Here is a 21,983-nt window from a genome sequence, read left to right as displayed (position 1 = left end):
TAAATAAAATAAAAAATATTTAAAAGCATGTTGGAAAATATTTTACAAAACATTATCAAATACATTTTATAATATATTTAGCAAATATATCGATAAATACAATTGAAAACATATTCTAAAGTACATTCTTTAATGTAATAATTTCATTTCTCGATGTATTTAACATATATTACGATATACATTTTACATACATGTATATATACATTTTAAATACAGTCTGTAATAAACAGTATATTGGAATGTATTTAAAATCTATTAAATATTTCACATAGATAGACATGCTTTTTTTTCTAAAAATACATTTTAAACGTTTTTTCCCCCCCCATATGGGACCAGTTTTGAACCCCTTGTCCTCCATGCTTTTTTCCTCTCCAGGTCCACCAGTACATAAAGAGACTGCTCTGCCTGTAGGTAAAATACATTTCATTAAACACCCTGCTGCAGTGAGCAGCAGTTTTCCTCTTGCCTGCTCCTCTCTTGGAGAATTTGTCAATCTTGACATGCTGATGCTCTGTGGCAGGCCTGTCATTTCAAATCACCCATCCCTGAATTAGGGCTCCGGTTCACTCACTGAGGGCAAATGTAAGACACGCAACCACCCATGCAAGTACACACCTATACTCTTCACACACTCTTCACACACATTCCTAGAGGACAGGTGGAAAGTACAGCAATAAAAAAAATATATGTCCCTGAAGCATCAGTGACCCAAAGAGGCAACTTGAGAAATGTAACATATAAACACAGTATGCAGATTTCATATTTTTTGATGAGGTAGCAACACCCAGTAGTAAATGGCATGAGGAAAAAAGCTATTAATCTTCTTTGTATTGGCCTTTGGGACCAGCCCCACCACACACACACACGCCACACACACACACGCACACACGCACAATTATGTAGAGAATTGATCTAAGATTTTTCCTTTGAGCTTCACTGATGAATCTCAGCTAAAGAATATAACAAAGCATGTGTCTCTGCAATCCTGAGAAAGAATATATTCCTTTTACTTTCTGCTAGTGAGATTGGGTTGCTGGGATAAGGTAACGCAATTACCAGGATGTGATCCACTCCTATTCATGATGTCATGACTGTCCACGAGAATCCAAATAGGTCAGATCAGGTTTGCAATGAATTACTTCAATCAGACCCCCTTTCACCCGCGGGGGGGGGGGTAGATTAGTGGGGATTAACAACTCACGCCCTGAAGATTCAGATCACCCTCTCCAATATTCACCAAAGGAATGTCCTTTGTTTCAAGAGACTTTTCCCGCTGAAACTCTAACACGTTCAAAAGCAAATACCGGAACAATATTTCTAGCATTGAATGTGGGGAATGGTCAGAGACGATCTAGAGAACACTAATGTAATTTTGTTTCTTATTTTGTGATGTCACTAAAAATGTTATAAAGGAAATAATGCATTTTGGAAAGTATACCCACTACATGTATGAAGTGTCCATCCTATGTGTTGTGCATCTAACATGAAAAAATATATTTTTTAAATGTGTTAAGAGGGATGTGATTTGAAAAACTATAAGAGATAATTATTTTACATAACTTTGTACAAATGAGAAGTCATACCCCTGTAACGCCCGTCGTCGGGAGAAGGAGAAGAGGACCAAGGCGCAGCGTGGTAAGTGTTCATATTACCTTTAATAAAATACGAAACACTTGACGAAACAACAAAAACGACAAAGGAACAGTCCTGTAAGGTGAACACACAAAACAGAAAACAACCACCCACCAACACAGGTGGGAACAGGCTACCTAAGTATGATTCTCAATCAGAGACAACGATAGATAGCTGCCTCTGATTGGGAACCATACCAGGCCAAACACATAGAAATACAAAACAAGGACAACATAGAACACCAGACATAGAATGCCCACCCAAACTCACGCCCTGACCAACCAAAAAAGAGACATAAAAAGGATCTCTACGGTCAGGGTGTGACAGCCCCCTAGGAAGGTCAGAGAGCGTATCAGCCTGACGGAACTGTCCCTTTCGAACAAACTGTATAAAAGATTAGTCATTGAAATTAACATAGCAGACCACAAAAGCACCAGCTGCAGCTGCACATTTAAAGTGGTTTGAACTGTAAATCTCAACACGAGTTAGAGATTATAAACTCACCTCCGGACAATCACTGGTACTGCTGATTAGCTGTCCTAAGTATCTTCGAAAGCGAATTTAAGTAGGACCATCCTGCACTCTGCTCAAACCATAGATACAGCTGGTTAGCCTATCTTCAAAGAAGCATCTTCAAGAGCGAATGGAAGGAAAATAAACTCTGGAGTTCCGTTCAGGACTACACGTCAAGTCACCGGATACTGGACAACTACAGAGAAGAACAACAGTAGAAGACTTGTTGGTGTCACACCCTAATCTGTTTCACCTGTCTTTGTGCTTGTCTCAGGCATCGTTTGTCTGTTGCCAGTTTGTCTTGTCTCGTCAAGCCTACCAGCGTCTTTTTTCCGTCCTCCTGGTTTTCCTAGTCTCTGTTTTCTAGCACTCCCGGTTCCAACCTTTTCTGCCTGCCCTGACACTGAGCCCGTCTGCCTGACCATTCAGCCTGCCCTGACCTCGAGCCTGCCTGCCACCCTGTACCTTTCGGACTCTGACCTGGTTAATGAACTTCTGCCTGTCCATGACCTGCCTATTGCCTGCACCTTGTATTTTAATAAATATCAGAGACTTCGAACCATCTGCCTCCTGTGTCTGCATCTGGGTCTTGCTCTGTGTCGTTATAGTTGGAACCCTTTTGGACAATCAGAGCCTTACAAGTGTGCCGTGGAAAGGCCCAACTCCCTTTCCAAGGCAGCCCTGTTCACTGAGATAGATCCACGCGGACTCAGGCATTTCACGTAAATACATTCATGATTTCTTACTCAAAGCGGGCTGCGGTTCATGTAGTATATGGTTACTGTAGGCGAGAGTAGTTTCTAAATGTACCAACGTTAAGTGTCTCTCTCCCTCTCTGTCTCGTCCTGCCCTCTTCATCTCTTTTGTAACAAGCAGCCATATTGTTATCAGTCCTCTAGGGACCTGTTTTTAATGTATTAAGGGTGTATGTTTATCCTGTGTTCCCATTAAATTAGCTAGTAAATAAATAATTAAACCAATTTGTGTAGTACTGAATAATAAGTAAGGCTCAGGTTTTTGCAGATGCAAGGAGGTTACGATTGTTCAGGATGATGATATGATACGAGGTTATGATTAATAAGTTGACTGCTTATAGATGTGATAGGTAAAGACCTTTAGGAGTTTAATTCGGGAGATGGTAACTCTTTAATGAACCGCTCTCATGGTGCTCCAGATCCTAATGAGTTAATTGTTACATGATTAATTTAATTGGGTAACAATTAAACATAGTTCGTTGATTAGATAAATAACGGCCCTCAGATTAATTTTAAAGTCAAGTCACGACAATGAATGAAACCTGAGAGGCTTATGCTGCTCAGTGTTAAATCTATTTCCAAGATTTTGACGCAAAAGTTATGCTTCCAGTGTTGCAGGTAAGAAAAATGACTGTTTTCCTGAAAACCCAGTATAGCTTCTATGCAAGCCTTAATTTGATCCAGCTGTCTTGTCTACCTTGAATTATTCTAGTGTGTAGAACAAGTTTTAGAATCCCACACCAAATAAAATGTTCTCCTTTCTTCTGGGCAGACTTTGGGAATGTGACAAGAACAGGGAGCGTTATCGAACCAATAGACTGAGTTATTCATGGTATTGATCATATTTGTGAGTGCTCACCAAGCCAGTGCTCTCCAGTAATCTTGCCGAAGCCGTTGCGGTATGCGTCCCATGCTCGGAAGAAGTTCACTGCGCCATCCTCTCTGCGCTGAATGACCTGGGAGGATAAACAGAAAAAGAAAAACACCCATATTATTACCATGGCAACATTTCGGCGTATTGTTTTGTGATCATAAGTGCCCAAATGCAACCTAAGCCAATCAGCCAATCTCATGAAAGCAACAAGGCAACTAACTTGGCTAGTCTTGTGAGTCAGCCTGCTAACTAGCTAGTTATCTAGGTTGTCTTATTAGCTAGCTTATTATGTATGCTGGTTGTTAGCTTACATACCTGATATATGTATACAATAATTGCAGATTAGCAGTCAGTGCATTACGTACAGTGCATTGGGAAAGTATTCAGACCACTTAAATTTTCCAAATTTTATTACGTTACAGCCTTATTCTAAAATGGATTAAATAAAAAAAATCTTGTTCAATCTACACACACTACCCCATGAAGACTAAGCAAAAACAGTTTTTTTTTTTTTTTGCCAATTTCTAAAAAATAGAAAACCCAAATAACTTATTTATGCTATGAGACTCCAAATTGAGCTCATGCGCATCTTGTTTCCATTGATCATCCTTGAGATGTTTCTACAGCTTGATTGGATCCACCTGTGGTAGATTCAATTGATTGGACATGATTTGGAAAGGCACACACCTGTCTATATAAGGTCACACATGTCAGAGCAAAACCAAGCAATGGCATCAAAGGAATTGTCCATAGAGGTCCGAGACAGGATTGTGTTGAGGCACAGATCTGTCCGAGACAGGATTGTGTTGAGGCACAGATCTGGGGAAGGGTACCAATCATTTCTGCAGCATTGAAGGTCCCCAAGAACACAGTGGCCTCCATAATTCTTAAATGGAAGAAGTTTGGAACAACCAAGACTCTTCTTAGAGCTGGCCGCCCGGCCAAGCGGAGCAATCGGGGGAGAAGGGCCTTGGTCAGGATGACCAAGAACCCGATGGTCACTCTGACAAAGCTACACTAAGGACGATAGCTTGAACCTTAGCTAGCTAGATAACGACCGTTCGATAGCTAGCCATTTCTGTACTAATATCTTTGACTGTGGTAACGTTAGCTAACCTTACCCTCGCAACCATGTTCGCGACGCTAGTTTATTGAAGTATTGTTGCGTAATATAACTAAATGTACGTTTTTTGATGATGTTTGGCTAGCTAGCTAGCAAGCTAACTATTTCAGCATCTGTAAGGGTAGCTAGCTAGAGTTAGCTAGCTTAGTCTGACACTTCTGGACTGTCTCAGACACTATTTCCCTCGTTAGCTAACATTAGCTAAGTTAGCTGGCTAGCTAAGTTAGAAAAGCTACATTTTACTTATTCTCTATCTGGGTTAATTTAACCAAAATATTCTGCAGGGTTATCTCATGCTTGCATGGTAATTGACTGAGTTAACTTAGTTAGAATTACTGTACTGTTTTTCCACCGTTTCTGACAGTAGCTAGGTAACGTTAGAGTTACCTTACCTAGCTATGTTTCTAATATTTCTTTATTTCTGTTCTTAAATGCAGAGGTCAAGTCCAAAGTTTGGGAGTAAGTAAAACTGAGAAATTCCTTTTTGAGATTGGGGACAGAGCTTTGGGTGGGGGAGAAAACACTGATTTTCATTGACCCTCTGTAAAACAGCATCTACGTCTTCCACATTGTCGATAACCAATAGTACAACCTCAATGGAACCATGCAGCCACCTTGGAAATAGATGCATTACATGCACAGCTACCTTACATAGTCTGGCCTTCATTTGACCATATTGGTCATTTGCACAGATATTCTGTCACAGTAACGAATCTGACACACAACACACACATCACATGCTGGGAGAAGCTCAAAGTGCCTTGCTCAAGAGCACAACAGCAGTATGTACTGTAGTATACAGAGATATTGTAGCTAGTAACCCTCTGGCTGACGGATCACTCCCTGCAGATTTCCCCGCAGGCAAATCAGGGGTTCAAATATCAGACTGCCTTTTAAACCTCGAAGCTACTGCCGTCCCTATTCATTATGCTTTTTCCTCACTCCCTTGCCTTTGTTCAACCATTTTACCTGGCATATCAACCCTTCCTTGAAAATATTTAACTTAGAAATCTGGGTGAAACTATCCCTTAAAGGTTCCCACCTAGCTGTTAAGCCTAGCTGTTAAGAGTGTGGTGCCAGTAACTTTTAGGTTGCTGATTCGAATCCCCAAGCCAGCAAGGTGGAAAAATCTGCCGTTCTGACTTTGAGCAAGGTGGTTAACCCCAACAATAACTCTTCCCCAGGTGCCGAAAACGTGGATGTTGATTAAGGCAGCCCCCCACACCTCTCTGATTCAGAGGGTTATTGCATTCAGTTGTGCACCTGATTCGGTCCTCTCTTTTGCAACGGAAGAGATGGACCAGGAAACACTCTTGCTTTTGGACGACTCGACTATATCCTGAGGTTAAAGAAGAACATAAAAGCCTTACACGCAGAGAGTATTCTGTAAAACGCCATCTTTTGATACACGAAGGGAGGTCCTAGGGACACACACATGAATACATAGCACTGGGGACACACCAAACGACACATCAAGCTTGAGAAGTAGCCGCATCTTGCCAGGTACATGTTTAAAGATTTGTTGTGCATTTTGAAAACGGATTGTTAAAAGGAATTTTTAATTCATTGAATACTATGTGCTCACAACACAGTCAGATGTGAGAGGGCAGCCCAGATGACCAAGTTGCTGAACAACCTCTGGCCGGCAAACCAGGTTGCGGAGTACATGAAGGACACCACGGTCCAGGGGGCTCAGTGGACCAGACTCCGTGTCTGCTGTATACTCCAGGCATGGTGTTTTTTTAAACAAAAACATTAGACTTGAATTTGATTCTGTTTGCTGTGATTAACGAGCCTGACTGACGCGGCCCACGTGGCTCACAGCGCAGGGAGAGCTGTGACCACACTGGTCTGGATAGGAAGCTGTTTGTTAATGCAATATTTGCTAATAAATTGTGTGACGGGGTTTGAGTGGTTCTCTCAAACGTGTTTTTTCTTCCTTAGGGTTGAAAACTCTCATTGTTTGTATTTGAAAATACAACCACTGTAACAGAAACGGGGCGACGCTCAGTGGCTGTGTGTGTTTGAGTGAGAAAGACACAGAGGAGAGCCAACCAGTAAAAGCACAGCCCCATTCATTATCGACACATTGTTCCGACAACATCAAAGAGCCGTTCCAGACTCTGAAGTCAGGAGGACTTCAATAGTTAGGTGTTAGCCAGACTAGTGATTAACTGTAATGGAAAATTAATTGTCTGGCTACAACATAACACAATTTGCAGTCATATGGGGCAGAGTCTCACAAGAATTAGAAACCTCATTGGTAGTGGATACAGTGGGAATGTGTGGATTTGAGCAAGTGTGATGTCATTAATTTTTTGTGGATATGGATATGTACGTAAAGGTTAAGTTGTCTGTTGATTTTGTCAATGTATGTTTTTGTTGACAAAAAAACAAAAAGTAAAATATTACAAAAAAAAGAAATTGTCTGCCTCATTGTGTTGGCTCTTGGGGACTGCTCACAGGTGTTTACGGTCATTAGTGTCACTCCCTGATCTGTTTCACCTGTCCTTGTGCTTGTCTCCACCCCCTTTCCAGGTGTCGCCCATCTTCCCTCTGGGTATTTATACCTGTGTTTTCTGTCTGTGCCAGTTCATCTTGTTTATCAAGCTTACCAGCATTTGTCCTGCCAGCGCCTGTCTTTTCCCAGCCTCCTATTCTCATCCTCCTGGTGTTTGACCTTTGCCAGTCATGACCCTGTACCCGCACCTGCGCGCCTGACCACTGCCTGTCCCCGAGCCTGCCTGCCGCCCTGTACCTTTGCTCCTACTCTGGATTATCGACCCCTGCCCGCCTTGACCTGTCGTTTGGCTGCCCCTGTTACAATAAACATGGTTACTTCACACAGCCTGCACTTGGGTCTTACCTTGATACCTGATAATTAGTGGATTGGCATTGGAGCAAGGCACTCTACTTGGGGCACAGGGTGTGTGCGGTTCAAATCCTATCATGTGTTTATCAACTTTCCCACTGTTCCCCAGCATGGGAATTTCTACAGACCACGGTTTATCAGCTGCCAGAAACAGAATCACTCACAGTAAGACTGTATTTTCTTCCACTGAGCAATCGTGGATAAGTATCTGCTCATTTATGTAGTGTGAGAAGTGACAGGAGGATGCTAAAATGCTCTTAAGGCACTACTTATAGCTCTGATAAACTGACCTTCTTTTATGCATTTGGGCCTGCTTTTTGCCGACAGTACGTTGCTCGTTTGCCTTTAGCCCAACTACAGAAGCGCGTTCTGGTACGCTTTCATTCTATCGCAACAATTTATTTGAAATACAAATGTTACCTGTTGGGGATTGTGAAAAGTGCTTTATGAATGAAATAGTTAGGCAGGTAGCCTTAGGCAGGTAGCAGGTATTTTCTTCATTACCATGCTGATTTCAAGATGTATTTGATTTAGACATTGAAAAAATGTTGTTTAGTGTATTTACTACATTTAGTATGTTTTTTTTTTCTCTGAAGTAAATTCATTTAAAGTTGTGATTTGCTTTATGTAGATACATTTCAGTGTAACACACAGTAACCCAAAACGTGATCAATTTGCATATTCATACTGAGTAAGCAGCAAACAGACTATTCGCCAGCTTCAGTTTGCCCCGAAAATGATTTGCATTAAAAAATATGAACTTGCTGCAAATTTTTGGCAAACAGTAGAATGTTCGCTACAAGTTTCCCAGAATTGTTTGCTAGAAGTTCACAAGTTGCTGCAAATTTACCACAACAATATGCCTGTGAAAATATGAGCTTGCCGCAAATTGTGGGAAACCTTAGGCCAACTGTTTTACAGTAAGGGTTTCCAGGTTTTGGATTTTACAATTTTTTTTTTTACTTTTGAGTTCTGGGAAAGACCTAAGAGTGTAGTTGCCCTTTAATTCAGTGCTCATGACCTGTACTATTTGGTTAGTAGTGTTTCTGTAGCTCAGTAAGCGCACATCTGATGAGTTCGCAAATCAAATGCCCACTTATGGCACCACAGGACAGTGAAAAAACGAGTAAGTTCACCTTTATTGATTGTAATTTAAATTAGTTTGTAGTAGTTACGTGAGTTAGATTACAGAGATACCTCAATCATTATTTCAAATAATTTCGGTGACGTCACTGCAATAGTTAAAGGTTAAATATATATATTTTTTAATTGATAGCAAGCTAGCTAATGAAATGCAGCTAGCTAGTAGGCTCAGCTAAATAAAAATCCCCCTAGAAACAGCCACGTCTCAGTCACATCATGAGATTTGTAAATGAAAGAGGAATATAATATTTCCCATATACTCATTTAGAATATTTCTGGCGAAACACAGATATACCCTTATCCAAATGCTGTGACAAAGGCATTTCCTAACAGAACTGCTAACTTTATTTGCTGTTACTTTTAAGATTTAACCAACATGCAGAACCTCCAGCAGGCAGAGAGGCAAGAACCCTTCGTCCGCCAGGTCAGGATCAAGCTACGCTAGTCACAGCCCTGTGTAATGTTCAATGTAATTGCATTGCTGGACTTTCTGAAACAATGTGTTTGAACAAATGTACAAATAAAAGGAAAAGTATGGTTTAAACATGTTTTAGCTGTTAGTGAATTCCCTAATTGTTAATACATTTGTGTTAACATCATTTAGCTGTATGTATGTGTCATGAATCACCAAAGCTGTCTGACTTTATAGTAAGTATAGCGTCATATAATACAAGGCATTTATTAATGTGTTATGAATGAGCAAAGGGGTCTGACTTTAAAGTAAGTACAGGCCTCATCCAATATAGAGTCTTATGGATGTGTTATGAATGACCGAAGATGTCCCACTTCAAACTATTACAGGACACTACATAAAGTGTAATTAAATAGGTTATTAAGGTTCGCTGATTTATGAAGGACAACCACAGAGTCATAATTCCAGCTAATCCCTGCCCATTTCCACAATTTATCCGTGGTGTAAAGTAGGGATGCACGATATATCGGAAATTGGCCGATATTAGCTAAGAATACCAACATTGGTATTGGCCCGATGTCTAGTTTAACGCCGACGTGAAAAACCAATGTCAAAGCTGACGTGGATGCCTATATAACGTAGGTACATGACATAATGACGCCATGTAAAATTTTGCGCTACACGTGCAACAAAGCATTCCTAACCTAGCCCACAATGTCTGCTGTGTAGATCGAGCAGTCAATAAGTTGCGCAGTCATTTGAAAGAGTAAGAAAATCTCAGCGAGACAACTCAAAGGCGAAATCCATTAACGCCAAGATAATGGAATTCATTGCCCTTGACAATCAACCATTCTCTGTCGTAGGTGATGTTGGCTTTTGCGACTGGTCGAGCATCAATACACACTAACGTTAACAAGTGCGCTATTGTTCCGATGTTGCCCTACCGGAGTTACACAGTAATAGCGTCACTGCTATTAGCTTCACGACATACTATGGAAGGCCGTTTGGGTCTTTGCGTGTCAAAAAAGATACACGTCAGATAACACTATTTGACAATAACACTATTTGACGGTTAAATAAGCTTTTAATTTGACACGTCAAGTAACACAGTTCTATTATAGAATGTTGTGTGTTCTGAATTTGCATGTGCAAGCCAAGCGCCACCACTACTATCAGTAGCATTGTCAAAGCTGTACAAAGTCTGCAAACAAGCAAATACCGGCCACGAACGATGTGTTTACAATACCGCGTTGGTAATAAAGCATTATTTGTTCGACAGCAACTTCTGGGGTAGCTAGATAGCTTTAGCTTGGTACTTAGATAGCACCAATACAACCAGCCTGAAAACAATGACCAGAAGAAACTGCAGTCATTTTCACTATTCTTAGCAATGATTTAGGAGCTAGCCAGCTACTTAACCCTGTTGCCCAAAGCTAACGTTATAAGCAGCCAACTAGCTTCATCTGGCTAGTGAGGCTTGAGCTGACCGGGTTATGTGTTGTGAAGTTAGGCACAATAGTGGAATTTGCGGTTTGCCTTCAAAATAAAAGTACCTCTTTGAAAGTGATGCAGTAGGTTACAATTGTTGGAATCATGCCATATTTAGACTAGATAATGTTAAACAAGGTTGGAATGTGAAACAATGAAATGATGTATCAGTCTACTCGGTGACACCCACAGAACACTACTGTGAAGAGTTTACGCAAATATTAGCATTGTAGCTCTTATCGCGGGACTGTGACTGTGTGAAATCACCTCCCCAGTCAGCCTATTGTGTGTATTGACATTCATATTGCACGTACAGTTTGACCTAAGGATTGGGGATCAATGAAATGGGGTGACATTCTACTCAATATCTTTTTTCCCAACGTCCTCCTCAGAGTTATCAGACTCCAAAACATCCACGCAGTATTGTTTTTCCTCGGGAATAGTGTTCAATACACATAGGTTGACAATAAATGTGGCTCAATTTAAAGTTGTTTCAGAGTCCCGCAATGAGAGCTATGATACTAATGTTCTTTGGGTGTCACTGAGTAGACTGATACCCCATGTCACTGATCCACAATCCATAGGTAAGGCTGTACACTAAAATAAGTATGCCCCCAATACAATTCTAAAGTATAATACATCCAGTGTGATTTCAACAGATTTTTGTTGACGCTATACAACAACAATCCAACCTCGTTTAGCATGATCTATTCAATTATGGAATAATTCTACTATTTGTATGCATTTGCATCACTGTCAATTACATTTTTATTTAGAAGGCTAACTGCAAAGTTAATCCTTATTGTGGCTAGCTTCACAGATGGGTCCGACCACCATTAGTCAAATAAGAACTGTCTTATAAATTAGGGTTATTTTAGATGACACCCAGCTATATAGTTAGCTAGCTAACTATAGCTACTGAAACAAATTGTCATTTTGCTATGTTTTTGGGGAAGAATATTGTTAGCATCCATGAGCTAGCTGGCTTTTTTTTATGACCAGCACTGTAGGTGCGCGAGACAACTTTACCAGCATCATAGCATACGTATCGATGAATCGTTGTGACATATGAAATACGAGTGATAGTGTAATCAATGTGTAATAACTACGGAAAAAATTGTGACGTGCAGTCATATTCAGGCCCTGATTGGTCAACAAGATTATTTGACACGTCAAATAGTGTTATTTGACGTGTATCTTTTTCGACATGCAAAGACCCAAATGGCTTTCCATAGAAATCCTGGTTGAGAATGAAACGACTGAACAAATGAACAACGAAACAGCACAGCAAGTAAGTGAAAGAAATATGTTTTTATTATGTTTTATTGGTAATGGGGGCATACGTAAATGCCAACAAAATAACTTTTTGGTCAGTGTGGTGTGTGTGTGTGTGTAACCTTTATTTAACTAGGCAAGTCAGTTAACAACAAATTCTTATTTACAATGACGGCCTACCACGGCCAAAGCCGGACGACACTGGGCCAATTGTGCGCCGGATGTGATACAGCCTGGATTCGAACCAGGGACTGTAGTGACGCCTCTTGCACTGAGATGCAGTGCCTTACACCAACTGCGTCTGTGTGTGTGTGTTAATTTTAAATATAGGTTATCGTTATACTTTTTTTTTGGCAAGGAAAATATCGGATATCGGTATCGGCCAAACATTTTATATCGGTGCATCACTGGTGTAAAGTACTTAAGTAAAAATACTTTAAAGTACTACTTAAGTAGTTTTTTGGGTATCTGTACTTTACTATTTATATTTTTGACAACTTTAACTTTTACTCCACTACATCCCTATAGGTAATAATGTACTTTCTACTCCATACATTTTCCCTGTTACCCAAAAGTACACGTTACATTTTGAATGTTTAGCAGGACAGGAAAATTGTTCAATTCATGCACTTAAAGAGAAAATCCCTGGTAATCCGTACTGAATCTGATCTGGCAGACTCACTAAACACATTGTTTGTAAATTATGTCTGAGTGTTGGTGTGCCTCTGGCTATCCGTAAATTTACAAACCAAGTGTATCGTGAAAGTGCTTATTATAGTATATCTGGTTTGCTTAATATAAGGAATTTGAAATTATTTATACTTTTACTTTTGATACTTAAGTATATTTTAGCAATTACATTTACTTTTGATACTTAAGAATATTTAAAACCAAATACTTTTAGACTTTCACTCAAATAGTATTTTACTGGGTGACTTTCACTTTTACTTGAGTAATTTTCTACTAAGGTATCTTTACTTTTACTCAACTATGGCAATTGGGTACTTTTTCCATCACTGCAATTTATCTTCTTAAAATGGTATTTGAAACCTAACCCTAACTAATGAAGGTCAAGCGTTGGTCCACCAGAAGTTCCTCACATTTTAGCGGATGTGTCTGGGAACGAGATTAGGTTTAATGTGACTAACATGACTTCCTTTTAGAGCATGTGCCATTGTTCAGCACAACATGTCACCCTTTTAACCTCTAAAGGATCAAACCCTTTTTTTCAATTTTCGCCTAAAATGACAAACCCAAATCTAACTGCCTGTAGCTCAGGCCCTGAAGCAAGGATAAGCATTTTCTTGGTACCATTTGAAAGGAAACACTTTGAAGTTTGTGGAAATGTGAAGAATGTAGAAGAATATAACACATTAGATCTGGTAAAAGATAATACAAAGAAAAAAACTACCGTTATTTTGTATTTTTTTGTACCATCAGCTTTGAAATGCAAGATAAAGACCATAATGTATTATTCCAGCCCAGGCGCAATTTTCTAGATGGCAGCAGTGTATCTGTAACGTTTTAGACTGATCCAATGAATAATTGCATTTCTGTTCAAAATTTCGTATCAAGACTGCCAAAATGTGCCTAATTTGTTTATTAATAACTTTTCATGTTCAAAACTGTGCACTCTCCTCAAACAATAGCATGGTATTCTTTCACTGTAATAGCTACCGTAAATTGGACAGTGCAGTTAGATTAACAAGAATTTAAGCTTTTTGCCAATATCAGATATGTCTATGTTCTGGGAAATGTTCTTGTTACTTACAACCTCATGCTAATCGCATTAGCCTATGTTAGCTCAACATTCCCGCAGGGGACCCTCCGATCCTGAAGAAGATAAAGCACATGATTATATCATATTTGACATTGGTGATTATGTCACACAGTTATGACACATTTACAAACCCTTTATAAAGCATGACATACAGTTATAGATGCTATGTAAGATTTATTTATTGCTTATGAAGGCTTTATGAAGTCATTATATGCTGAATGTCATTTATAGTGGGACTGAACAATCCATATCATGTCAACATATCCTTCTCCTAAATGCCTAAGACACTGTGCTTGATTTGCATTAGAAACAAGACCAAAAAGCCATCTGTCACAATTTTCACATCACCCTTCAATTAATTTTGCTATCTTAAAAATGCCGAATGCTACGAAAACCAATAGCTAACATAAAACAATGCTCTTTCCCCTGAGAGGTTGGGCTGTCTTTGGTATGCAGATGTCCTTTTGAAATCAAGAGAGAACAAAAATGTAAACATTCAAACAGCATAAAATTGGGAGGCATGGTGATGTGAATGGCTTCAATAGCTCCAGAAAGTCTGTGTAAACTGTGTGGCCCCCAGGAGGGCTGCTAGGATGCTGATGCATGGCTGGAATTAGAAGTGAGCTTCAGACACTAATTGACTTCTGATCCCTTTATAGAAGATTAATCAGCCAGGCACTGGATCAATGGCCGATGAAAATGCCAGCGGAGGCGAGAGCCACCATCAATGTAAATGAGCCAAGGCCCAGTGCCCCTCTCTCTCTCTCTCTCTCTCTCTCTCTCTCTCTCTCACATTTTCCACACTGCCAAGCCAAGTTTCCACAGCCAGGAGAGAGACCCTATTCCCAAATGGACTGAAAAACAAATACATTGTGACATAGGCACCATCTATGTGAAATTCAATTATGATAGTGATAAAGTTGAGGTGTTATTCCTCAGTGTGTTTGGCAAAATGCCCTCTTAGCATTCTCATCTCTAGCCCAGTCATCTGTGATCCATTGGAGAAGCTCAATTAATCAATATTACTAAAGGTGAGGCTCTTTCAAAGCATGTGGAGCCTAATGACTGACTGCACATCTACTCCTCTCACTTCGAGTCAATGTCATTTGATCGGCTTACAAAATTATGTGGACACCCCTTCAAATTAGTGGATTTGGCTATTTCAGACACACCCGTTGCTGACAGGTGTATACATTTGAGGACATAGCCATCCACTCTCCATAGGTAACATTGGCAGTAGAATGGCCGTACTGAAGAGCTCAGTGACTTTGAACGTGGCACCGTCATAGGATGCCACCATTCCAACAAGTCATTTAGTCAAATTTCTTACCTGCTAGAACTTCCCCGGTCAACTGTACGTGCTGTTATTGTGAAGTGGAAACGTCTAGGAGCAACAACGGCTCAGCTGCGACGTGGTAGGCCACACAAGCTCACAGAACCGGATCGCTGAGTGCTGAAGCGCGTAGCATGTAAAAATCGTCTGTCATCGGTTGCAACACTCACTATTGAGTTCCAAACGGCCTCTGGAAGCAACATCAGTACAATTACTGTTCATCGAAAGCTTCATGAAATGGGTTTCCATTGCCAAGCAGCCGCACACAAGCCTAAGATCACCATGTGCAATGCCAAGCGTCAGCTGGAGTGGTGTAAAGCTCGCTGCCATTGGACTCTGGAGCAGTGGAAACGCGTTCTCTGGAGTGATGAATCACACTTCACCATCTGGCAGTCCGACTGACAAATCTGGGTTTGGCGGATGACAGGAAAATGCATAGTGCCAACTGTAATGTTTGGTGGAGGAGGGATAATGGTCTGGGGCTGTTTTTCATGGTTCGGGCTAGGTACCTTAGTTCCAATGAAGGGAAATCTTAACGCTACAGCATACAATGACATTCTAGACCATTCTGTGCTTCCCACTTTGTGGCAACAGTTTGGGGAAGGCCCTTTCCTATTTCAGCATGACAATGCCCCTGTGCACAAAGCAAGGTCCATACAGAAATGGTTTGTTGAAATCGCTGTGGAAGAACTTTACTGGCCTGCACAGAGCCCTGACCTCAACCCAATCGAACACCTTTGGGATGAATTGGAACACCGATTGCGATCCAGGCCTAATCACCCAACCTCAGTGCCCGACCTCAGTAATGCTCTTGTGGCTAAATGGAAGCAAGTCCCCGCAGCAATGTTCCAACATCTAGTGGAAAGACGTCCCAGAAGAGTGGAGGCTGTTATAACAGCAAAGGGGGGACCAACTCCATATTAATGCACATGATTTTGAATTAGATGTTCAACGAGCAGGTGTTCATATACTTTTGGTAATGCAGTGTATTTTGAAGTGAGCTGATCTGTGAAGACACTGTAATTCTCTCAATAAAACATGCCAACATTCTGGGCAGGTGCTTTGGGCTACATTCAAAATTAATGTGTTGAGGCTTTACTGAGAATAAATATGTTCACTCCTCCTATCCCCGCTCCAACCCACCACACAGCCAAAGATATTTTAATTATTCACTCTAATCTGTGGAAATGTTCAATGAGCCACCTCTCGATGATTAATCTGCCGAAATCACCACAGCACCTTGTGTATAAGCCAGTTGATTAAAATAAAAGGCAAATTCTCATGTTTCAATAAATATTTGATGAGCTGGGCTATGAGTATTCCCATTAGTGGGCCTGATGCTGGCTTTAATTTAAGGGGTATTTAGATGGTGTAAAGAAACCGGGCTCGCATAACAGGCTGGCTGACACAGTCCTGGGTGTTGGGAGAAATGGCAAATTGGGGGATGATTGATGGGTATAGCTAGGGGGCACTTGTAATAACGTTGCAGCGAAAAACGCTGACTCGAAAGCTCCATATGCTGGGTACACACAAAAAAAGAAATATGTTATTGTGGCATAAAATGCAAAGGGGCGGGGGAAGCGCTCGCTCTCACCCATCCTGTGATGTGTCTGTCTGTTGTCCCTCGCAATACAGAGTGAGTCGCGAAAGAAACGTGACCTATTCCAATGAGTCTTTTTGCCAGCCCCCAATACAGAGCAGTCATTTAGTCATTCACAGTGAAGCACCACGCTAGACCACAGCATTCCACAGAAAACGAGATGACACACTTGTCTGACGGGCACAGCATCGGAAGAGGAATGGTCTTGTGTACACATCCCATAACATGGTATTAGTCCACATAATAACTTGAATAATGTATCATGTGTGTGTGGGAAGAGCTTAATGATTCCATCGCCGGAAGTCCCTCTCTCAATCTGTCTGGTGTGCTTGGGTGGTCTACTCTGCTCATAATGTGTTGAGAACTGCAGACTCCCACAGCTTAACTCTTCATTAACAGCATGTTGGGATGGCCTAGTAGTCCCATCATCCCAGCAAACAGTGAACGTTCCAACAACGTTCCAATGGGGGCCCTATATGGCTTCCAGCTAATGACAACATCCCATGACGGTTTTTAAAATGAAAACATAATTTAATGAACATTAGAAGAAGGATATGTGTCACGTTCCTGACCTTATTTTCCTTTGTTTAGCTTTGTTTAGTTGGTCAGGACGTGAGCTGGGTGGGCAGTCTATGTTATTTGTTTCTTGTGTAGGTTCATTGTTAATTAGCCTTATATGGTTCTCAATCAGGGGCAGGTGTTTGACGTTTCCTCTGATTGAGAACCATATTAAGGTAGGCTGTTCACACCGTTTGTTTGTGGGTGATTGTCTTCCGTGTCTGTACCACACGGGACTGTTTCGTTTGTTTAGTCTGTTCCTGTTCGTGCGTTCTTTGTGTTATGTAAGTTCTCATGTCCAGGTCGGTCTACGTCGTTTTGTTATTTTGTAATTTATCAAGTGTGCTTCGTGTTCGTCTTGTTTAAATAAATTCATGTATTCCACACAAGCTGCGTTTTGGTCCGATCCATACTCCTCCTCAGACGAGGAGGAGAACAACCGTTACAATATGCCACATTTGTGTCGAATGTATTAACTGAATGTTCATGGGGAAAACATTATAGCCATGTTATGGGAATCTCCATGGGAACCTCAAAAGTTCTGGAAAAACGTAACATATTAATGTTCTCAAAACATCTCTACTAATGTTCTGGGTATACATGCTGTAGGTAACTAGAAATGATTGGCTGGGACGGCGCAACAATAGAAGAGCTGGCTAATCACTTTTGTATTTGGGAGGAGGCGAGAGGGATAGAAGACATTAAAAGGGATCTGAGAATGATGGTGAATATTTAAATAATGATGGAATGTCTCTTTGTTGATTTTATTACATAAGGAGTTCCTGATTAATCACTTAAGGAATATGTTTCATTTAGCTTTGGAGGAAAAACACTGCATTAATTTTAATCAACCAAGAAATTGAAAATCACATCTGATTTTTTTGCTCTGTCATTCTTTTAATATGTCTCTAAATGTCATAATTCTCCTTGGCACAGATCGTACCTCGGCACATGTTAGTTTCATATTACCCTAATGGACCAGTATGAGACATTAGATAGTCTGTGGATTGTGTTTCTGTGGTGTGTGCATAGTGTGTTGGAGGGCTGTTTTCATACTTCTCAAAGCCATGCAGTGCAAAGACACAAGAACCTATTCATGTCATTGGACTATTCACTGAAAGACGCTCAGAGCAGCCAAGACTGGCAGAGTAGAATAGCATGCCAATCTGCTGGCTTGGAAAATGAGAGGCCTTTCCAGTGCCAACAAACATGCCCTCTCCTTGTCAATCTGGCAGGGAATATTAGACACCACAAGGCACCGTGGAGAGGACTTGATAACGTACTGTACTCACCCAGAGCTGTCAATTAACTGAGACGGTGAACTTAGCCGTTCTCCGTGAGCCGCTGCACCGACCTAGACGACTGCTAATACTACGACTGCTAATACAACAACAAAAAAACTACTGTTACTACGACCACTGCAACTGTAACGGAGGTCAGTGTGCTGCTAACAACTTAGCTTCCTCCACTGTCCGAACCAGTGATCCGCTGCTTTGCAACACACGTGACCACCCTCCTTGACAACATACCAACTTTTTTTAGCCACCCAAAAGATACAGATTGCATGGCTACATCAGTGTCAATTCGAGCTAGCTGTGGAGAGAGTTTATGGCGACGTTCTAAACTCCGTTACACTACGACGGCTACGACGACGACAGTGACACCTACTACAACTGCGATGATGTCTATGACGATGACCACTACTACAACTATTGCTACTCACAATAGTAAACATATGAACAGCTCCACAGGTACAATATTTGTAATGTTTTCCCCTCAGAGCCACGCAGGAAAACGACCCAATGTCACTCATAACGTACACTCGTGTTATAACACCCATGAGAGGAACAGTCCTACACGAGAGTGATGGGAGAAAATAAATAGGCCTACTGGTTACTTATTACTCATCCAAAGGCCCATATAGCGATGAAGGAGGGGAACAGCATCTTTTCAGAGCTCCTGTTGTCTTTACACCACATTGGCAGTACAAATTGCTCTTCCCTACAGTATTCTGCTCAACTGAAATTACCCAGCTCCATCACAAGGCTCCATACAGGGCTGTTAATGAGCACAAAAGACAGATGGGATACAGTGTCTCCGTAAACCGCTTTCCAATGGTACAGCACCATTCAAGTCCAAAGGCATTTCCACTGACATCAGTCATTTGTGCAAGATTGCTGCGTCTCCTCCTTGTGTGTCATGACCCCTGCTTTTTCTCTGACTGACCAACACCAGCTTTCAAAGCCTCAGAGCTGGAGTGCATCACTCCACAACAACAAAGGCTTTTTCTTCCAACCGTATATTGTCTCAAATAGATCACACTGCAAAGGATACTTTACAACGCTCTATACAGAATAGATCAATACAAGTAAGCATAAGGTACATCAGTTTTGACCACATAGGAATGCCCATGTTAGATTACACAGTGTCCCAAACACCAGACATACAATAGAGAATAAAGAATATGTACCCATAACTGGATAGAATATTCCATTCCTAAAAGCTACAGTACATCATTTCAAGAGCTGTGTCTTTATATTGTACATGAGAAAAACAATCTAGTATTGTCTGAAGATGCAAATAGCAGATTATTCTCTGATCTGCCTGTGGCCTACCTGTGCCTCTCCAAATCCATTTAAGTGTACAATAGGACTTCTCTGGCACAGGTCTCAATCTAGTAAAGAATCATCTTTGCCCTGCTGATAAGCATTAAATCATTAACTGAATGTTTTCGATTATGGAGCCATACTGTCAAAGCAATGCTAACAAGCCAAATACAATGATGGCAATCTGTGAAGCACTGCTCTACTTACCTTTGCCAATAAAGCCCTTGATATCCTTCTTTTATTACTAATCAACTACTTAGTGCGCTCCAATTAGCCGTAAGGGGTTCAGTTTTTTTATTTGGACACAGAGGGAGCATGGCTGAGGTGGCTGTCACAAGCCGATTGAGGTAAACTTAGATCTTTAGCTTTTGATTGGCTGTTGGATGGTAGTGTAATCCACAGAGGGATCTCGGTCAAGTCTGACTTGTGTTGACAGAATCACAGTTGTTCAAGAGCTTTGAATCTCAACTCAAATCATGTGCCAACATCCATTTGGAGTATGTATCCGGCTTAGGTGGCAAAAGCTTTAGATCAAATAGGGAATGAGTGACACTGAACGAATGGCAGTGAGGAGGGCTAAAAAAGGGCGGGACTACCTGGAATTTTCCAATAAGAAACGCACATTGTCACATTCGTCATAATGAATGGACCAAGGCGCAGCGTGCGTAGAGTTTCACATCTTTTAATTAAATGAAACTCACCAAACAAAACAAATAAAGAACAAAACGAAACGTGACGCTACTGGTGTGCACACAGGCAACTATCTGTAGACAAGATCCCACAAACACAATGGGGAAAATGGCGAACCTAAATATGATCCCCAATCAGAGACAACGATAAACAGCTGTCTCTGATTGGGAAGCATACCAGGCCAACATAAACCATTAATCACCTAGATGACCCACCCTAGTCACTATCACGCCCCAACCAACATAGAGAATAAACATGGTCAGGGTCAGGGCGTGACACACTCTATGGTCAGGGCGTGACACACATTTTCATTTTAAAATATTTTAAAACATTTTCCATTGTATGCCATAATGAACACAACCCTTTTCTGTCTTCCATTGTACCTAACAAAAGTACTGATATACTTACAGTGCATTCGGAAAGTATTCAGACCCTTTGACTTTTCCCCAAAAAATGTATGTTATCTTCTTGTCAATAGGGGGGCGCTATTTTCACTTTGGAAAAAATCCTGCCCAATTTAAACGGCCTCGTACTCTATTCTAGATCATACAATATGCATATTATTATTACTATTGGATAGAAAACATTCTCAAGTTTCTAAAACTGTTTGAATTATATCTGTGAGTAAAACAGAACTCATTTGGCAGCAAACTTCCAGACAGGAAGTGAACATTCTGAAAATGGGGCTCTGTTTCAGGGCCTGCCTATTCAACTGGCTTATATTTATCGACATACATGCACTTCATACGCCTTCCACTAGATGTCAACAGGCAGTGGAAGGTGGAATGGGGTGTCTAGCTTGATCTGAGGTCGAACAAGAGCTTTTGGCGTGGCAGGTCAGGAATTTCCTTTCTCTACCTAGGCGCGCGAAGCACCTCGATATTGTCTTCTGATAAGCGTTCGGTTTACACGGCGAATATCTCTGGCTCTGATTTTATTTGATACATGTGATAATAACATCGTAAAGTATGTTTTTTCAACCGAGTTTTATTAGATTATTCAACGTTTATTGGGACTTTTGGAGTTTTCCGTTCTTTGCGTAGAGAGAAGATGGGAACGTTATCAAGCTTGGCTAGCATTGTGGCGTGAATTCGACAGAAGTAAAGGACATTCTAAAACCAAACAACGATTTATTCTGGACCAAGGACTCCTTGTACAAGATTCTGATGGAAGCTCAGCAAAAGTAAGAACAATTTATGATGTTATTTCGTATTTCTGTGGAAAATGTTGATTCCTATTCTCTGCCGTTTTGGCGAGCGCTGTCTCGCAATAACCCAAGCTGTTTGTTATGGTAAAGTTATTTTTAAAAATCTAACACGGCGGTTGCAT

The 21,983-nt window shown here is 40.9% G+C and overlaps 1 protein-coding gene across 1 annotated transcript in view; it reads right to left on the bottom strand.

The window, feature by feature from the left end:
• Nucleotides 1-21,983, bottom strand: part of LOC120062675 (fibrinogen C domain-containing protein 1-like) — a 158,513-nt gene that overhangs the window by 45,086 nt on the left and 91,444 nt on the right. Inside the window, exon 5 of the mRNA XM_039012722.1 lies at nucleotides 3,760-3,856. Coding sequence (XP_038868650.1) covers nucleotides 3,760-3,856 — 97 coding nt within the window. The remainder of the gene's footprint in view (nucleotides 1-3,759; nucleotides 3,857-21,983) is intronic.

Source organism: Salvelinus namaycush, chromosome 18 (assembly GCF_016432855.1).
Source record: "Salvelinus namaycush isolate Seneca chromosome 18, SaNama_1.0, whole genome shotgun sequence".
NCBI classification, from domain to species: domain Eukaryota; kingdom Metazoa; phylum Chordata; class Actinopteri; order Salmoniformes; family Salmonidae; genus Salvelinus; species Salvelinus namaycush.
This window is presented reverse-complemented; position numbering and strand designations above follow the sequence as displayed.